Here is a 19,059-nt window from a genome sequence, read left to right on the forward strand (position 1 = left end):
TTTTCCTGGAAGGGAAGAGCCCTTTATTATAATAAAATTACAAAAGTACAGCTAACAGTACAAAAATCAATCTCGAAGTCACTCCAAACCAACGTCCCCCAAATCGCTGTTGGAAATGGTCACTACAGATAGCTAGCAAGTGCAGGCTGGAAAAGTCCAGTCCAGGGCTTCATAGCCCCCACGTGCACCGCGAGCCCATTGGCTGGAGCCCGTTCGGACTCAGGGAGGGCACGTGGAGGGAAGTGCCTGGTGTTGCCTCATGAGGTCTGATTATGGAATGCTCAGGTTCCACTGGTGGCTCTTGACTGTCCAGCTCACTCCCACCAAGGGCAGGGCCTCCCAGTGACGGAGCACGTAGAACAGGAGGCCCAGTCACAGAGCAGAACCCCCCCCCCACACACACACACGCCAGGGATAACAGGAGATCTGAACCCGTCTGCATGAAGCTGAGCCAGGAGGCCAATCCCCAGCTGCACGGTGGCAGAGAAGCCCTCGCAGCTGAGAACAGACCCCTGCCCACCCCAGGAGTTCCAGCGCGGCTGGGAGTCCAACGCAGCATCTGGCTCACGCCTGGACCCGGCCGTTAATCTCTGGGAGCGCAGAGGGTCCCTGACTCATCAAGGCTTGGTGGTGGGGTTGGTGCGTCCAGGCTCTGGTTCAGTTCGGTCTGATCTCCGTGGATCTCACAAGGAGGGTGGGAGCAAAGTGGAGGAGATGGAAGGGGGGGAAGAGGCCAAAGGCACCGTGGATATTGGGGCTGGATCCCCGGCCTGGCTCAGCCTGGTGACTAAGGCACATCCCAGTACACGAGAACCCTTTTGGAAAGCTGGCTCGTTAGGGTTGGAGGCTCCTGCCCTGGAAGGCACTTGGAGTCAGAACTGCAGCCTGGCTCTCGGCATGGACTGTGGCCACGACAGAGGTGGTACAAGCTGGCGCATCAGTCCCTGAGGTCTGGGGCACGACGTTCTGTGGAAGGGCAGCGAGTTGCTTGGCATGATCTCCCCAGACTGCCAGAGGGGTCCCGTCGGAGAGTGGGGACCGGATGGCGAGGGGGAGGTGGCCCAGTCTCTCGCACGCTACTTCCCCCAGCTGTTTCTGACACGTTTTGTGACCACTTCTCCCCCAACCCCGCTGGGCTGCGCCAGGCTCACACACTGGGGGGGTCTCAGGAGCTGGGGGGGGCCTGCCTTTCTGAACAGAGCACAGGTGCACCCCGTTTCCAGCACTGTCGACCCCAGGAGGTGGATGGCTCGACCCCCCCGAGCAGTGGCTCTTCTCAGGCACTGTGCGTTGGCCTCAGAAGGTGGATGAGCTTCTTACAGTGATGAGCTGAAGACGGTCGGGGACTCCCGCAGGATCTGGACTGAGCGTCGTTACGGGAAAGCGCCAGCAGCTTCTCGCTGGCCTTGAGGGACACTAGCACCTGCAACCAAGAGATACGGCCCTCAGCACACGGCCAGCCCAGGCAGCACCGCAGCCACACTCCTGCGCCGTCTGCCCGCTTCTCAGGGCCCGAGCCCAGCTCTCCAGGCGACGTGTGCAGAGCTCAAGGGCCTCGCGGAGTCAGGGAGCAGCCTGAGAGCTCTGGATGGCACATGGGGCGGGGGCATCGTTTAGGTTGCCCCCCTGGGCTTCATGGCCCGGGATGCGGGATTCCCACCCGCCTTCCCTGCCCCGAGCAGGAGAGCCGGGAATTCCCAGATGGTGGTAGTGAGGGACACTGGGCCTGGGCAACCGCCTCCAGGAGCTACAGCACCCTGGTGAGCAACCAGCCTGTGGGCGCGGGCGCACGGCAGAAGCCCCAAACTGCTGCCCCTTGACGGACTGGTGCCCCCCAAGCCCTGCGAGTGGCCAGGCCGTTGCGGGGCAAAGGTGGGGAGGGAACAGGCCTGGCCCAGGGGCTTCCCCAGGCAGGGTGGGGAATGGAGTCCTGCTGAAATTCCCCATCCCCACTGCCATGCAACAAGGCGCTCCCGACCTGCTGCATCTTTGGCTGCTGGCTGATGGAGCGCAGGGCGATCAGCGCTGCCTCCCGCACGGCCGGCTGGGGGTCGTGGCAAGCCGTGTCCAGCAGGAGATGGGGGGCTCTGTTCTGGATCAGCACGTCCCCCAGGTCCGCTGCCTGCCTGCCCAGGTTCCCCAGGGCGGAAGCGGCATGACACCGGGTCTTGGCCTGCGGGTCGCTCAGCAGCCTCCCCAGGCGGGGCACGGCTTTGCCCAGGGCGTGCGGGAGGGAGCCGGCCTGGTAGGCAGCGTTGCCCACTGCGAAGCTGGCTGACTTGCGCACGTGCTCGTCCTGGTCCGACAGGCGCTCCAGCAGGCGCTCTAGCAGGCCCGCCTGGCTCTGCAGCGCCCGGGGGAAGTCCTGGCCCTGCCGCAGCAGGTTGCCCACCAGGCTGCAGGCTTTGGCGCGGATCGAGTGCTCCTGGTGGCACAGCAGGTGGCTCAGCAGCTGGTAGGCCGAGTCTGAGCCAGCCAGGACCATGTGGAGGAAAGGCAGGTGAGCGGGGCAGGCCCGGGCCACGTGGGTCAGGAGGGAGAGGAGGTCCATCGTGAGCGCAGGGCTGTCGGAAAGCAAGACGGCTGACAGGAAGGAGATGGCGCGGTCCGAGGCCGCGGCCACCCCCACCAACTGGTCAACGACCTGCTCGTCGGACAGCACGAGGTGGCACAGGAGGCTCATGGGAAGCGCGGTCTCCGAGAAGGGCAGGTGGTGGCAGCAGACCTAGGAGGAGAGACGGCAGCTGCTGAGAGGACTCGGACAGGCAGGTCAGCGTGGCTGGGGACTGGCACCACGGCCGAGGGGCAGGAGCAGGAGAAGTCTCCAGGGTTCGGTGGGCAGAACCCAGACAGAGCCCGGTGCCTGCTCCGGAGCCCAGCCTGGCGCGTGACGTCACATTCCATATTCTCCAGGGGAAACGCTTCTGCCCTGGCGATGGCAGGAGAGCTCTGCCCTCGGCAAGGCAGGGCTGGAGGCGACGAGTTACTGAACAGGCTATCCCGGCGTGTGTGTGTGCCATGTGGGCAGGCGGCATTAGGACCACTGCCCTGGCTACTGGGATCTGGCAGCCGGGGAGCGGCGCGTTCCTCCGCCCCAGCAAGGGGCTTTAAACGCTGCCCCTGGGCTGCTTTGGGTCACGCCCACTGCTGACACTTCTGGGACTCCAATGGAAAAGCCAGGCAGGGCTATGGCCCAATGGCCATGCTGCCGCGGACTCACGGACGCTGGTGACCGGATACTAGCCTCCCTCTGGGTCTGCCGAACTGTTCCACTGGAGGTGGGGGAATCACACACAGAATTCCTGCCTCCTGGAAATCCAGTGTAAGGTGGGGGAGGTCGGGGGCGGGGATACCATCTTGGCCTTCAGTTTGCGTCTCCTCTGGCTCCCCACCCAAAGAGACACTTGAAAACACATGGGAAAAAAGGACTTGGACTGGTTTGTGGGGAGGGGGAGAACTGCCAAACCCAGGCTAGGAAGGCCTCTGGCCTGTGAAGGCCTCTACCGTCCTAAGCCAATATCTAGGGCGAGGAATTCCTACTCTGCATAGGCAGTCTCTCCAGGGAACCTAGCGTAGCTTTCTTTTATTTTCTTAGTAATCTGCTTTGTTCTGTTTGCTACCTCTTCAACCACTGAACACACCCCTTTTGATAGCTAATAAACCTCCCTGCTGGTTTAGAACAGAACCGTTTATGTACATTCTCACTGGGGACGGGGAGAGGCTGTACAGACCTTCCTCCACACTGAGGGAGGAGGCAAATTTCATAGAACTTTGGGTTTGTACCCCAAGGGGCGTGTGAACACCTGGGTGCTGGGGCAGCTGCAGGTGGCCCTGCCTGTGCGCTTTGTGCCTGGCTCAGCAAGACTAGGTAAAGGGAACCAGGCTGGCGGAATAGGCTAGGTCAGCGGCATCTCAGGAGGTCCAGCCCGCCGCAGTGTCCCTGGGTACCTGGAGCAAATGGGCAGGGGTCTCAGCATCTCTCAGGGCCTTCATGACCCACATCTGGGTCTCTCTGTCCACGTCCAAGGAGAAGGGGAAGCAGAGCAGCTGGCAGGTCTGGAGCACCACAGCCGGGACCAGCTCGGGGTCACCGTCCTCCCCCACCTGCCTGGGCTCATGGGAGGGAACAGATTGAAAGGTCAGAGAGCAAGGGACGGAGGAGCCCCACAATGCCAGCCCAATGGGCAGGTCCGCGTGCTGCGGCTCCTCAGGGCACCAACGGTCCCTCCGCCCATGCTGAGCCCATTGTCTGAGTGGGGCCATCTGCAGCGGGTACGTTGTGTCTCAGCTGCCCTTAGATTCTCATGTGCCCAGGCCAGCAGGACCCACTGTGACCATCAGCCTGGCCCCTGCAGAACGCAGCCGGAGACCTGCCCCAACCGTTCCCAGAGCGTGTAGAGACACCCAGTCAGTGGGGCGACTCTGCCACCACCAAGGTTCCTAATAAGCCCCATGCCACGTGCCCGAGATCCAGTCCCCCGGCACCGCCTGCCTGGCGGGAACTCACGTGTGCGCCAGCTGAGCCAGGAAATCAAGGGAGAGCAGCTGGTTGAAGGTTGCCATGACGACGCTGTGGGGGTGGGCCAGCTGAGGCAGACACTGGTGGGGCTCGCGGGTGAAGACGGCGAGGGCCAGGCTGAGGAAGAGCGCGGTGCCTGCGGGGGTGGGGAAGTCGGCAGACGGGTGAAATGAGGCAGTCTCCCCCATCCCAGGCGCTGGGCAGGGCTGATCCGGGCAGGCCTGAGGCAGCGGGGAGCGGTCCTGTGAGCAGGTCTGCAGTGCTCGAGACCAGGAGAGCCACTGGAGCTCAGTGAGCCAGGAGACCCCAAGGGCTGCTGGGGAACAGGCCTGCGGCTGGAACGTCCCCGTGAAGGTGCCTGAACGTGACAGGCCTCTCCAGAGCCGTGTTCCTGTTCCTCTCCTGCCAGGTTGGCTCCCAGCACGGGCAGGGGGACCCGCCCCACCTTGGCAGGCACTGAGCAGGGCTGTAGGGCACCGTCACCTCCCAGCAGGACGGAGCCTAGGCCGGCTACGGGAGGGATTTGCGGCCACCAGCAAGGCAGGCCCCCCTGCAGGCTCTGGCTGTCCAAGGCACCCGTCACCTGCCTCCCCAAGCTCCCATGCCAATGGCCCTGATGCCAACGGGGCTGGCCAGCCCTGGAGAGGGGGCGCCGGGTAGAATCGAGCTGCTAACAAGGCCAGCGGGCAGGTGCCGTGACCGGAGGGGAGGGCTGAGCTCTGACCAGGAGCGAGGCAGAAGGCCCGCGACAGGCTGCACACCAGCCTTCGCTGCAGGTCTAGTGCAGGCACTGAGGTACCTGAGCACCAGGCAGGGCTGCCGTCCCGGGGGCAGCTGGGACAGAGGCCCGGGCAGACAGACAATCTCACACAGCAAGTCTGTGGTGGAGCCTCTCCTGGGTGCCAGGCTATCCGCAGGGCCGTTCTTCCGCCCTTCCACGTTCACCAGCAGGGCTGCATGGGGCATGCGTCTGCCATGGGCCCTGCGCTGCTCGGCCATCTAGGGAGCCGTGCTAATGGGAGCGGTGGGCCAGGGAACTAGGGGAGGAATCGCTGCCTGATGTGAAGAGCTGCCCCGAGGGAAGGAAGCAGCTTCCGCCCCTCCCAGATGCAGGGTACTGGCTGGCCAGAGAGCATTCTGGGATGTGTAGTCTTACACCCAGTGAAAGAGACTCTGCCCCCTCCCTACCTCGAGGGGAGATGAGGGTCCAGTCTGGCTCTGGAGCAGGCTGGCCTGACCGCGGCGTCTCCCCCTCCATCCCCGGCTTGTCGGCAGCCAAGCGGAGCACCATGGCGACACGGTGCCAGGCGATGTTCCACAGCTCCGAGCCGGCAAAGCCCCGGACCAGCACCGCGTCGCCCTGGCGGAGGGAGAACGCCGATTGGTGCGCTGTGCCACGTGGGGCAGAGCACTCTCGCCCACAGTACGGGCCAATCCTGGAGCCCTGCCCGCAACCAAAGCTCCCATCGCAGGAAGGGCCTGGCCCCGCGGGCGCAGGGGCAGGCCAGCTCCACACTGCAGCCGGGGCTCAGACGCTTTCAAGGCACGATACACCAAGAGATGGACTCGTGGGAAACCCCCTCCATTCACCAGCCTCCACCTCCCTCTGATGGGCCAGCCCCTGCACTCACGTAACAGCCCAGTGGCATCTCCAGCAGCCGCTCCCCTGGGCAAGTCCCACATCTGGGGAGCTGGGGGCCCTGCACCGGGGTGGCACCAGTGGGCTAGAAGTGCTGAGCGCCCCCTCTGAAAGCCAGGTTCCTGCAAGGAGGCCCCAGGTCACTGCAGACGCTCAGCGAGGGGCGGGCAGGGCTCTGTTCCCACTGGGCTCACGGAGCAGAGCTCACAGGGTGAAGCACAAGGCCTGGGCCAAGAGGTCCGGCCTGGAGAGGCTGCGGGGCTGACCCTGGAGGAGCGAGACCCCTGGGGGTCTCCAAGAGACCGTTCCATAGCTGGGGGTCAGCACTGATCCGTGGGTCTGAGGCACCTGGTTTGACCACCGGCCGCATCCACCATCCCGCCCTGCCCCAGCAGCCTCCCGCCAAGGCCGGCTCCAGGTGGGCAGCGAGTACCTGGGCGAGCAGCTGCAGCAGGAGAAGCAGGAGTCCATCGTAGAGGCCAGCGCCCATCGGGGGAGGCAGGTGCAGCTGGAAGAGAAGTGGGTGGGGCAGGTTGGGCCCGGTTAGCACTGGGCACGGGGGCTAGCACCGCGCGGTTCCAGACCCACCCACAGCATCAGGCTGGATTTGTGCTGAGCCGCAGGCGGCCCGATCGGAGTGTCTGTCCCAGCTTGGGGTGCGCTGGGGGTTCCAGGCCACGCCCTCCCATGGGGCAGCCCCCCAGCTGCTCGCCCCCTTACCTCAGCAGGCGCAGTGAGTGCATTTGCCATGGCCGACATGGCCTCCTCGCACCCCACCTCGATGGCTGCCCCGTGCTGGCCAAGCTGAGCCAGCAGGAATCCCGCGGCGCTCTGCAGGGGAGGGGAGAGTCGGCACTGTACAATCTGGGGGTGCCTACCACCGGCCACACTCCCCCCCCCTTCCCGTGCCCATGGGGATCTGACTGCGAACATCTCCCCAAGTGTAGGAACAGTCAGACTGCTCTCCTACCCTTCCCCATGGGGATCTGACTGTGAGCAATTGCCCCTGGGTGTAGGAACAGTCAGACTGCTCTCCTACCCTTCCCCATGGGGATCTGACTGTGAGCAATTGCCCCTGGGTGTAGGAACAGTCAGACTGCTCTCCTACCCTTCCCCATGGGGATCTGACTGTGAGCAATTGCCCCTGGGTGTAGGAACAGTCAGACTGCTCTCCTACCCCATCTCCATGGGGATCTGACTGTGAGCAACTGCCCGAGTGTAGGAACAGTCAGACTGCTCTCCTACCCTTCCCCATGGGGATCTGACTATGAGCAATTGCCCCTGGGTGTAGGAACAGTCAGACTGCTCTCCTACCCTTCCCCATGGGGATCTGACTATGAGCAATTGCCCCTGGGTGTAGGAACAGTCAGGTGGACAGAACAGTCTGACTCCTGAGGGGCACCTGAAGGAAAGGGCTAGGCAGAGATGCAGGGCTCTGCCATTATACACATGGCGATTAGGCTGTTCCAGGCCAGGCTGGGTCCTCCCAGGACAGGAGTGGATTGGGTGGGACTCACCACTAGGGAGACGACAGGCGACTGGGTGAAGATCTCGGTGGCGTCACTCACCACTAAGTCCAGCCTGAAACACAGTGACCCAGACATCAGGAGAAATGGGAAACTGACCCCGGCCAGGGACTGAGCGCTGGGCAAACTGCTCACAGACAGCAAGCACCTCCGCAGCACTGGACGGCAGCCTCCTTGGAGAAGCCATGCAGCAGCTGGGTCAGCGGGCGTAGCAACGCGCCCCTGCCTGTCCCTGGCTAGGGAGCAGCTCTCTGCAGTGGCCTCCAGGCAGGAGGGGCATGGAGCAGACTAGCCCAAAGCTCCCCAGGTGCGGAGAGGCGCGTGCTTACCAGGGAGGCACGCTCTGCAGCTGGAGGGCCAGCAGGGCCAGCAGGTGCAGCGAGGCCTCACACGCTTGCACCCGCAGCCGCTCCGCCATCGGGACCTGCAAAGGGAGCAGAGCTCAGTGAGATCTGGGGCTGGGCAGGAGGCCAAGGCTGCTGGGAGGAGCCCCAGCGAAGCACTGGGCAGCACAGACCAGAGGCCAAGAGGCAGAGCTGGGACACTGGCTCCTTCCCAGATTACCTCCCCCCACCATACCCTGCCCCTGGCTCCCCCCGAACCTGTCCCAGCTCCTCCCCGCCAGGCCCTGGTCAACCTCCCTCTGCCCTCCCCCGGGCGCTTTCCCTGGCCCCCACCCTACACCTTCCCTCGCGCTGCCTGCACCCCCAGTCCTGCGACGCTTGGTACGGTCCTCTCTGCTCTCCCAGACCCCACATCCCTCTGCCCCCTCAGCCCACTTGCTTGGTACGGTCCTCTCTGCTCTTCTGCTCTCCCAGACCCCACATCCCTCTGCCCCCTCAGCCCACACGCTTGGTACGGTCCTCTCTGCTCTTCTGCTCTCCCAGACCCCACATCCCTCTGCCCCCTCAGCCCACATGCTTGGTACGGTCCTCTCTGCTCTTCTGCTCTCCCAGACCCCACATCCCTCTGCCCCCTCAGCCCACGACGCTTGGTACGGTCCTCTCTGCTCTCCCAGACCCCACATCTCTCTGCCCCCTCAGCCCACACGCTTGGTACAGTCCTCTCTGCTCTTCTGCTCTCCCAGACCCCACATCCCTCTGCCCCCTCAGCCCACGACGCTTGGTACGGTCCTCTCTGCTCTCCCAGACCCCACATCTCTCTGCCCCCTCAGCCCACACGCTTGGTACGGTCCTCTCTGCTCTTCTGCTCTCCCAGACCCCACATCCCTCTGCCCCCTCAGCCCACGACGCTTGGTACGGTCCTCTCTGCTCTCCCAGACCCCACATCCCTCTGCCCCCTCAGCCCAGGACGCTTGGTACAGTCCTCTCTGCTCTTCTGCTCTCCCAGACCCCACATCCCTCTGCCCCCTCAGCCCACGACGCTTGGTACGGTCCTCTCTGCTCTTCTGCTCTCCCAGACCCCACATTCCTCTGCCCCCTCAGCCCACACGCTTGGTACGGTCCTCTCTGCTCTTCTGCTCTCCTAGACCCCATATGGCCCCACATCCCTCTATCCCCCCCACCCCAGCCCGCAGCCAGTGGGCAAAGGTACAAACTCCCCAGCTGGGGGCCAGACCTAGTCCATGCTACTGGCAGGGCAGCAGGAGTCTGACATGGGGGAGCCGCCTGTCCCCGTGATCCGCCCCATTGGGGCGAGACGGACGTACCTCACCCTTCACCAGCCGGGCCAGGGAGCTGGGCACTTGCTGGCCCTTTGCCAGGAGATGGCAGAGGCTTTTACTGCTGTGGCCGCAGGAGTACAAGACCTGGGGGCAGCAGGAGAGCAGAGGTCAGCGCGGGGGACGTGCCGGGAGCCAGCCAGGGGCAAAGAGAGGCAGCCGGGGAAGGGGAGGGGTGTCCTTCCCCGGGGCCATCCTGGGCTCAGTTTCATGGTGGCCAGTCCCAGTTTTACCCCCGATCCTGGCCCTGGTTGTTGGTGACTCTCCAGGGCACTCGCTCCAGGGGAAGCCCACGCACCCACTTGCCCTTCCAACACGGCTCGGGGGAGTCTCCTGGGAGGGGTGGGGATTCAGCTTCTCTGGCCTGGCCAGTCCCTGGCCTCTGCAGAGGGGACCAATGTGAGGTTCCGGAGACACTGGACCCCTGACTGGGGCCATGGCTCATTCCACGAGGCCCAACGAGCAGGGAGAGGGGAGCAGAGCAGGGTGGCACTGTCATGCCCCATGGGTTTCATTCCATGCCCCTGGGGCACAGGCAGAAGGCAGGGTGGTGGAGACCTGCCACCTTGTGAGGGCAGCAGGCCTGTTAACACCTGGCACCACCAGTGCCGTGCTAGGAGAGCGCCCATCAGCCCTGGCTAAAGCAGGCGCAGGGGGAGTTGTGCCCGGTTATGTCAGAGTTGGCTTCTATCTGCAGGGGAGAACACAGCTGGGTGCCACTCCCACCCACAGCCCCGCCCCTTGGCCCCATGGGAACTGTCCAGGGGCCGATGGAGGCAGGGAGGGTGAGTCCAGAGAGAGCCCCACTCAGAGGGAGATTTTACCTTGAGTACATGCAGGGAGCAGGCCGGGCGCTCGAGTCCAGCCAGGAGCCTTGCTAATAGCTGGCTGTTCTCCACGGTCAGCTCCTCTGCCACTTGCTGGGCAACCTGCGGGAAATCAGCCAAGAGGGTCACAATTGCAGAGCCCCCCACGCGACCACAATGGTAGGGGGTGCTGTGCTGCAGGGGTGGGGCCAGTAGGGGGGCACTCTACCCAGCAGGCGGCGATGATCCCAGGATGGCACTAGGGGGCGCTGTGCTGCAGGGGTGGGTGGGGCCAGTAGGGGGCGCTCTCCCCAGCAGACGGCGATGATCCCAGGATGGCACTAGGGGGCGCTGTGCTGCAGGGATGGGTGGGGCCAGTAGGGGGCGCTGTCCCCAGCAGACGGCGATGATCCCAGGATGGCACTAGGGGGCGCTGTGCTGCAGGGATGGGTGGGGCCAGTAGGGGGCGCTCTCCCCAGCAGACGGCGATGATCCCAGGATGGCACTAGGGGGCGCTGTGCTGCAGGGATGGGTGGGGCCAGTAGGGGGCGCTCTCCCCAGCAGACGGCGATGATCCCAGGATGGCACTAGGGGGCGCTGTGCTGCAGGGGTGGGTGGGGCCAGTAGGGGGCGCTCTCCCCAGCAGACGGCGATGATCCCAGGATGGCACTAGGGGGCGCTGTGCTGCAGAGGTGGGTGGGGCGCTCTCCCCAGCAGGCAGTACTGGCCCCACAGCCCCAGCACAGCGCATTGTCTTCTGAATAAGGTGTGACTGTGACTGCTAAAGACCCAGTGACCCGTTTCAGCTATTGGGCGGGGCGGGGGTGGGGGGGTTAACCCAGCATCCTGCTCGGATCCCAGCGGGACAATCACATTCTCTCCCCAAATCCTCCCCAAGGTTCAGTCAGCTCTGGGAGCCCCATTTACTGCCTGCCCGGTGCTGCGTGGCCCTGCTGTGCGCTGTTATACACTCGCCACCCCAGAGGTGGCTGCATGCGAGTGGCCCAGGACAGTGTCTGTAGAGTGCTCAGGGGCCCCATGCTCTAGGTCAGGCAGCACGCGCCAGTGTTCAGCGGCCGGCCGGGAAGGGTGGCCTCCCGCCACGCAGGGCTCTCTCAGGGCCCTTCTGGCCTCGTGGCGGGGCTGGAACCGCGAGGGGCACACGCTCTGACCTGCTTTTTGGCCTCCTGGCTCCCGCTGCGCCCCACGGGGAGGCTGCAGACTGCGGCCAGTGCTGCTGTGAAGACATCGGCCCCGTGCTGCTCCTGGGACGATCTCGCCTCCCTCGCTGGGCCCAGGCAAGGACAAAAGAGCAAAGCCACAAATTACGAACAAAGCTCAGGGCTGGGGTGAGAGATCCAGATGGACAGTTAGTGCAGAGGGGCTGTGGGTCGGGAGTGGGGGGCACCAGCAGTGTGGGGCTGGCAGGGGCTGCGGATCGGGAATGAGGGGCACTGGCACAGCTGTATGTAGAGGGGAGCCGAGGGCTGGGCTGGCAGGGGCTGTGGGTAGGAAGTGAGGGGCACTGGCAGGGCTGGAGACAGGGCTGGGGGGGGGGAGCAGGGGCTGCGGGTCGGGAGGGAGGGGCCCTGGCAGGGCTGGGGGGGCAGGGGCTGCAGGTCTGGAGGGAGGGGCCCCGGCAGGGCTGGCCATGGGAAGCTGCCACATCAGCTGCCAGTCCTACCCTTGGCTCTGATCAGGGCCACTGGTCACTTACTGTCTGCAGTGACTGCAGCTGGCTGGAGAACCCCGCCCAGCTGACAGGCAGACGTGGGGCTGCCCACACCACCAGGGATCCCCCCACTCAGCCCAGTGTGGGGGGAGCGTTACCTTCTGGAGCGGGCTGCTCCAGGGTGGCCCCCTGGAGGAGCGTGGCCAGTAGGGGGCGCCGCTTGGCGAGCAGGCTGGCGTAGAAGGGGCCGGACATGGAGGGGCTGCTGCTGTCCAGGCACTCGCAGAGCAGGGCCAGGCACTGCAGAGAGATGGGGGCCGCAGTCAGCGCCCAGCGGGGAAAGGGATGAGGCGGGGAAGGGCAGGACAAAGGAGGCCGTGAGCGGAGGCTCCAGGCGACCTGGAGCAGGTGGCTGCTCTGACAGGGAGGGGCCAGAGGGCAGGGCAGCAATGCCCCAGGCACAGAGGCCAGGTGAGCGACACAAGGAGGGAGGGAGGGAGGCAGGGCAGCTAGCGCAGGAGGGGCACCTTTACCATGCTGCTTTGCTGGCGCAGCCTCATCTCGCCATCCGCTGGCAGGGCCAGGAGCTGGGGCAGCAGGGAGAGGAAGCCGGCCGCCGCCTCCTGGAAGACCTGCAGGCTGGAGGAGGCAGGGTTAGTGGGGACCAGGCGTCAAAAGGAATGGCTCTGTGCGGGGCAGGGCCTGCGGGGCAGGGCCAGCAGTGCCCTTAGCGCAGAGCCTCCAGGGGGTGCAACCTGCTGTCCCCCTGCCCCCCCATCGCTCTGACCCCCGGGCCTGACCACCCCCCCAACCCCCGGGCCTGACCACCCGCCCTCTGACCACCCATCGCTCTGACCCCCGGGTCTGACCACCCCCCCTCTGACCACCCATCACTCTGACCCCCGGGCCTGACCACCCCCCCTCTGACCACCCATCACTCTGACCCCCGGGCCTGACCACCCCCCAACCCCCGGGCCTGACCACCCCCCCTCTGCCCGCCCATCGCTCTGACCCCCGGGCCTGACCGCTGCTCCCTCTCTGACCCCCCAGGCCTGACTGCCCCCCAGCTCTGCTTGCTTTGCCCAATAGCTCTGCAGCGCCCCCTAGGGCCGCAACAGGGGAACGCAGGAGACAGAAGGGCCCTGGTTCTCATGCTAGGACAGCAGGGAGGCAGGAATCCGGCTAACAAGCAGGTGAGCCCTGGTGGAGACAGCACAGCCCAGCAGGGAGAGCTCAGGTCCGGGAGGCAGGAGGTGGGAGCTCTTGTCAGCTCTGCTACCTTGTGGGATCTGGGAACAACGCTACGCCTCTCCATGCCTCAGTTTCCCCCTCTGTACAATGGGCTGATGATGATCCTGCCTCTCCTCCACAAGGGCTTTGGGAGCTGGAAGGGCCACGTTTGGGTCTCTGATCCCAGAGTGCCCCACGGATGGAGCCTGCCTGAGGGGCTGGTGGTGAGAAGGGGGGACTCCGGGCTGTGCTCTCAGAGACTCCCCACCCCGCCGGCAGCCACTCTACCTTCTCCAGCTCCGCCCCCGATGGGAGTCGCTGGTGAAATAGGCCGTCGTCACGCCAACGAGGTCTGCCAGCAGCGTGGTGCACCAGGGCTGCTGCGGGAGCAGAAAAGAAACCATGTGCCAGGGAGCTGTGCTCTCGCTGGCTAGTAGCCAAGCTGATCTGAGCAACGGTGCGCCAGGCCCCGCCCCCTCGGCCGGGCTCACAAGGGGCGGGGCTACGGAAGGTCCTGCGCGGTGACGATGCAGCAACCTCTAGGGGCGACACACCCCAGGCACGAGCACAGCCAGGCTCCCCGCACCCACCTGCATGCTGCTGGTGCTCTCCAGGATTTGCCCGGCCAGGCGCAGCAGGAAGGCAGGTAAATCCGTGGCCTGGCAGAAGCGGCAGAGAAGCTCCGAGTCGCACCTGGAGGCCAGCAGGTTGCCCACGACGCGGAGGGCAGGGCGGAGATGAGAGGCTCCCTCCAGCATCCCCTCCAGCACCTGGGAACGGAGAGGGCAGAGAAGGGGCCTGGGATCTGAGATGGCAGCATGGCTGGATGTGGGCACCCAGCAGTGGCCTCTGCCAGCCACAGGGCTCCCTCATGCCCACAGGAAAGGAGGCAGGGATACCTCAGGGATGCGGGGAAAGCAGGGATCCACCGAACAGGAGAGCTCAGATCCCTGGGGACCGAGGACTGTCCTCCCTTGGCTGGGAGGGATCCAGAGGTTTCCCCAGGGTCACCAAGCCAGGGAGGGGAAGGCCTCCCTGCCTTGCTCTGAGCTGTGCCCCAGGCGCATTACGGAAGAGTTGGGATCATAATCCCATGTGCAGGTGGGGAAACTGAGGCACAGGGCGGGGACTCTCCCAGGGTCCCGCAAAGTAGCCCGGCCAACGATCCCCTGCCCTGAGCCCTTCCTGGAATAACAAGCTGGGAAGAAGGAACCAACTGCAGCCTTGTGCTGCCCCCAGCTCTCTGCCTGCACCCCTACCCCCAGCTCACACCCCTGGCTCTCTGCCCGCACCTCTACCCCCAGCTCACACCCCTGGCTCTCTGCCCGCACCTCTACCCCGGGCTCACACCCCTGGCTCTCTGCCCGCACCTCAACCCCCGGCTCACACCCCTGGCTGCCTCCACTCACCTGCTGGCTGGAGTCCTGCAGCCGGGCCCGGATGCGCTGCACGAAGGCCAGGTCCCCCAGAAGGCTCAGGGGTGTGCTCAGCTGCATGGTGGAGGGGTCCGTGGCCTCGATCAGATGCTGCCATTCCTCATCACTATCCACTTCCTAGGTCAAAGGTCACAAGCGAGGCCACTTTCATGCCATGAGCTTCAGGGGAGCCCACCCCAGACCTGCACCACCCCTCCAGCCAGTTCCAAAGGGAAGCTGCTGCCCCCCAGTCACGCCTCACCTCGTTCTCCAGGGCCACAGTCTCAATGCTGCGCCTGCCTCGCGGCCCCGCCTTGCTCCCCCCAGCCGGCCTGGGAGCCCCCTTGTCCACCGCCGGGAACTCCCGCTCGTAATCCTGCGTGATCCGGTGCTCCCTGCCCAAGAAGCAACGCAGCTAGAGACCGGCCCCGTGCCATCTCCTTGCTCACTGGTGCCCCCCAGCCCAGCCCCCCCAGGTAGGGTTGCCAGATGGTCTCCCAAAAAATACTGAACACATGGGCTTTAAAAAAACCAAAAACCAACACAACACACCACCCACACCCTGCGTGGCTACTGCCAGGAGCCACCACGCTGGGAACAAAGGGACAGGCAGCAGAGCCTGCTACCCAAAGCAGAGAGGCAGACCCCGGGCAACACAATGCCAGGGCGGGGGCGGGAGGGGGCGACCATGGGTGGGAAGGCGGCTCCCCCATAGCCAGGTCTTTGGGTGCCCCAGTGGGAAGAAGTAGAAATTCCACCCCAGTCGGTTTTGGCTGCGAGCCCGTGGAAGGCGCCTAAACGCAACCACAAAGCGCCTGCGGCTTCTCTCCTGGACTGCGGCGCCGCAACGCGCTTGAGCAGCGCTCAGGGGCAGGGACGGGGCTTCTCCAGCTCCCCACGGCGTCACCCCTCCTCCGACGCCATCCGCTGGGGGCTCCCAGCGCCGCTCGCGCCCCGCCCCCCAGGCACCACCTCGTCCCCGCCCGGCTTCTGCACCAACCACAGGCTCCCAGCACCGATCGTGCCCCGCCCCCCAGGCACCTCCCCGCCCCCGCCCGGCTTCTGCACCAACCACAGGCTCCCAGTGCTGCTCGCGCCCCGCCCCCCAGGCACCACCTCGCCCCCGCCCGGCTTCTGCACCCAACCACAGGCTCCCAGCACCGATCGTGCCCCGCCCCCCAGGCACCTCCCCGCCCCTGCTCGGCTTCTGCACCCAACCACAGGCTCCCAGCCACTCCCCCCACCCCGGTCAGACTTCCAGCTGGTGCCCAGCCGGAAAAACAGAAAATAACCGTCATTGCACATTGCACATGTCCGGTATTTTCTGAATTTTTTTACTGGATAGAGGGCTCAAAAACCAGACTGTCCGGTAGACTAGCGGACACCTGGCAACCCTACCCCCAGGAACCCACAGACCTGGCTGAGCCCGAGCAGGCACCACTGCCCCTCACCGTGGCGTAGGGGGAGGCTCCATTTTCTCCCACTCTGTCTCGTTGGGCTCCTCTCCTAGTACGGCTTGGATCTTGTCTCCTCGGGGAGATCCCAGAGCACGGGCTGTCTGCTCCCCCTCCCTGAGGGCTGCCTTCCCAGCGGCTGCTTTGGGTGTGCGCCCCTGGCCTCCTCTGGCTGCCTCCTTTTTGGATGGAGCATCTGCCTTCAGCTGCTCCTGGAACACACCAAAGAGCTTCAGCCAGGTTAGATCTCTGGGTAACCGAGCAAGCCCCCACCCTCCCCTCCTCCACCATCGGGGGTCTCTCTCTGGGTAACCGACCAAGCCCCCACCCTCCCCTCCTCCACCATCGGGGGTCTCTCTCTGGGTAATCGACCAAGCCCCCACCCTCCCCTCCTCCACCATCGGGGGTCTCTCTCTGGGTAATCGACCAAGCCCCCCCCCCTCCTCCACCATCGGGGGTCTCTCTCTGGGTAATCGACCAAGCCCCCACCCTCCCCTCCTCCACCATCGGGGGTCTCTCTCTGGGTAATCGACCAAGCCCCCCCCCCTCCTCCACCATCGGGGGTCTCTCTCTGGGTAACCGACCAAGCCCCCCCCCCTCCTCCACCATCGGGGGTCTCTCTCTGGGTAACCGACCAAGCCCCCCCCCCCCTCCACCATCGGGGGTCTCTCTCTGGGTAATCGACCAAGCCCCCCCCCCCCTCCACCATCGGGGGTCTCTCTCTGGGTAACCGACCAAGCCCCCACCCTCCCCTCCTCCACCATCGGGGGTCTCTCTGGGTATGTCTACACTACCCTCCTAGTTCGAACTAGGAGGGTAATGTATGCATACCGCACTTGCAAATGAAGCCCGGGATTTGAAGTTCCCGGGCTTCATTTACATAAACTGGGCGCCGCCATTTTTAAATCCCCGCTGGTTCGAACCCCGTGCCGCGCGGCTACACGCGGCACGAACTACCGTTACTCCTCATTCCACTAGGAAGCCTAGTCCGAACTACCTAGTTCGTGCCGCGTGTAGCCGCACGGCACGGGGTTCGAACGAGCAGGGATTTAAAAATGGCGGCACCCAGTTTATGCAAATGAAGCCTGGGAAATTCAAATCCCGGGCTTCATTTGCAAGTGCGATATGCCTACATTACCCTCCTAGTTCGAACTAGCGGGGTAGTGTAGACATACCCTCTCTGGGTAATCGACCAAGCCCCCCCCTCCCCTCCGCCACCATCGGGGGTCTCTCTCTGCGTAACCAACCAAGCCCCCACCCTCCCCTCTCCCACCATCGGGGGGGTCTCTCTCTGCGTAACCGACCAAGCCCCCCCCCCCTCCACCATCGGGAGGTCTCTCTCTCTCTCTGGGTAACCGACCAAAGCCTCCACCCTCCCCTCCCCCACCATCGGGGGGTCTCTCTCTGTGTAACCGACCAAGCCTCCACCCTCCCCTCCCCCACCATCAGGGGGGTCTCTCTCTGGGTAACCGAGCAAGCCCCCAGACTCCCCTCTCCCACCATCGGGGGGGGGTCTCTCTCCATGCAGCTGACAAGCCGCAGACACTCTCATGCCTGTCTCCATGTAAGTGACCAACCCCCCAGACTCCCATCAGCCCCAGAGCCACATCTGTGCAGCTCCTGTTCCCTCACTGCCCCCAGTCACCAGGGGTCTCCCTCCCGGCTTCCCTGCCCTCCCCATGTCCCGCTAGGGCCCTGTTCCATCTTTCCCTTCCCTGCCCCCCCCTGCAAAGTTCCCCCCTTCATTTACCCAGGCCGGGGTGCCCCAGCGAACTCCCAGCCAGCTGACCCCAGGCACCCACCTTCTGCCGGGCCGCCTCAGCCATCTTCTGCCGGGCCTTCCTCAGGATCTTGGACTGGCTGCTCCTGGGGGCCAGTGAGAGAGCCTGCTTCTCCTTCAGCTCCTGCAGCTCTGGGGGCAGCTTGCTGGTGAAGGCATTCGCCACCCCGTGTTGCTCCGCGTCATCCATCACTGCCGGGATGGGGTATGTGAGCCCAGGCGGTGTCTCCAAGCACAGGCCACCCCGGGGCACTCTGGACGCCGGCCCGGGCGTGTTTGGAGAGAGGGCCGGGAGAGGCAAGGATGCAGGGGCAGCTGCCTAGTGCATGCAGGGGAGATGGGGGGAGGCGGGCTGCAGGAACAGGGCGGGGGCGGGGGCGGCGAGGAGCTGGTACTCACGGGTGACCCGTCCAGAGATGAAGGGGTGGTAGAGCAGCTCTGGCCACGACAGGCGCTGGCGAGGCTCCTTCATCAACAGGCCCTGCAGGAAGCTCTGCCGGGGCACAGAGACTCATCGTCACACGCGCTGCCTCTCTGGGCCCCAACCCTGGCTCCTGCCGGGGCCCAGCGAAATGGGCACTAGCCAGGATGCCTGGGTTGGGGAGGGGAGGCTGGTGCAGTGGGCAGAGGGGGATATTTCCACTGAAACAGGGCGGCATCGATATGATTCAGAGTTAACACCCCGGAGATGAATGGGCCGGTCCCCCCCCAGCGCTGCTGTTTCAGGCTCTCAACAGGCTCCGGCAGACGCGGCAGCATTCACCGCCCCCAAAGGGCTCCTTCACCAGCTACGGGCTGGAAGCCACATGTGTGCATGGAAGCTGAGATCCCAGGGGACGATTCAGCAGCAAGTAGTGGATCCTGCATGGAACGCCACCCAGGCCCCCATCCTCGCCCCACAAGGGGCTGCCAGATCCCAGGAGAGAGCTGTCTGGAAGTGAGGCAGCTGGGGCTCTGTGGGGCCTTCCCAGCCCCTCCTCCCTTTACCTTGAACAAAGGGCTCATGGTTTTGGGCCACTTGATGGGGTCCTTGATGATGAGGCTGACCAGCTGGAAGATGCTGTTGGTGTAGAAGGGCGGCGTCCCCACGAAGAGCTCGTACAAAATGCAGCCCACGGACCACAGGTCGGCCGTGTGGTCATAGGGCTTCTCCTGCACCAGCTCGGGGGCCATGTACAGCGGGGTGCCCTTGATGGACGTCAGCACCATGGTGTTGATGCTCATGGCGCGAGCGAACCTGCCGGGGAGCAAGGAGCCCCTTACATCTGCCTCCCCTCTGAGAGGCTCCCCCAGGGCCCCCACACCCAGAACACTTCAAAGGGCTCCATGGCCCCAGG

General features: G+C 64.8%; 1 protein-coding gene across 4 annotated transcripts in view; it reads right to left on the bottom strand.

Annotated features, from left to right (window-relative positions):
- STK36 (serine/threonine kinase 36) overlaps nt 1–19,059 on the bottom strand; it is a 25,051-nt gene continuing 5,992 nt past the window's right edge. For 2 of the 4 annotated variants that reach the window (XM_075932965.2, XM_075932968.2), the window contains 22 exons: nt 18,710–18,959; nt 18,122–18,215; nt 17,745–17,914; nt 15,940–16,172; nt 14,751–14,883; nt 14,483–14,626; nt 13,664–13,843; nt 13,362–13,453; nt 12,377–12,482; nt 12,002–12,143; nt 11,344–11,459; nt 10,190–10,294; nt 9,354–9,452; nt 8,014–8,108; nt 7,676–7,739; nt 6,879–6,989; nt 6,592–6,666; nt 5,708–5,879; nt 4,508–4,655; nt 3,949–4,108; nt 1,979–2,725; nt 1–1,423 (listed from right to left, as the gene is read on the bottom strand). In XM_075932965.2, the coding sequence (XP_075789080.2) occupies nt 1,277–1,423; nt 1,979–2,725; nt 3,949–4,108; nt 4,508–4,655; nt 5,708–5,879; nt 6,592–6,666; nt 6,879–6,989; nt 7,676–7,739; nt 8,014–8,108; nt 9,354–9,452; nt 10,190–10,294; nt 11,344–11,459; nt 12,002–12,143; nt 12,377–12,482; nt 13,362–13,453; nt 13,664–13,843; nt 14,483–14,626; nt 14,751–14,883; nt 15,940–16,172; nt 17,745–17,914; nt 18,122–18,215; nt 18,710–18,959 (3,583 nt within the window). In that variant the 3' untranslated portion in view covers nt 1–1,276. The remainder of the gene's footprint in view (nt 1,424–1,978; nt 2,726–3,948; nt 4,109–4,507; nt 4,656–5,707; nt 5,880–6,591; nt 6,667–6,878; nt 6,990–7,675; nt 7,740–8,013; nt 8,109–9,353; nt 9,453–10,189; nt 10,295–11,343; nt 11,460–12,001; nt 12,144–12,376; nt 12,483–13,361; nt 13,454–13,663; nt 13,844–14,482; nt 14,627–14,750; nt 14,884–15,939; nt 16,173–17,744; nt 17,915–18,121; nt 18,216–18,709; nt 18,960–19,059) is intronic. The other 2 variants (XM_075932967.2, XM_075932966.2) reach the window with 2 other exon arrangements.

Source organism: Pelodiscus sinensis, chromosome 7 (genome assembly GCF_052426305.1).
Source record: "Pelodiscus sinensis isolate ZL-2025 chromosome 7, ASM5242630v1, whole genome shotgun sequence".
NCBI classification, from domain to species: domain Eukaryota; kingdom Metazoa; phylum Chordata; order Testudines; family Trionychidae; genus Pelodiscus; species Pelodiscus sinensis.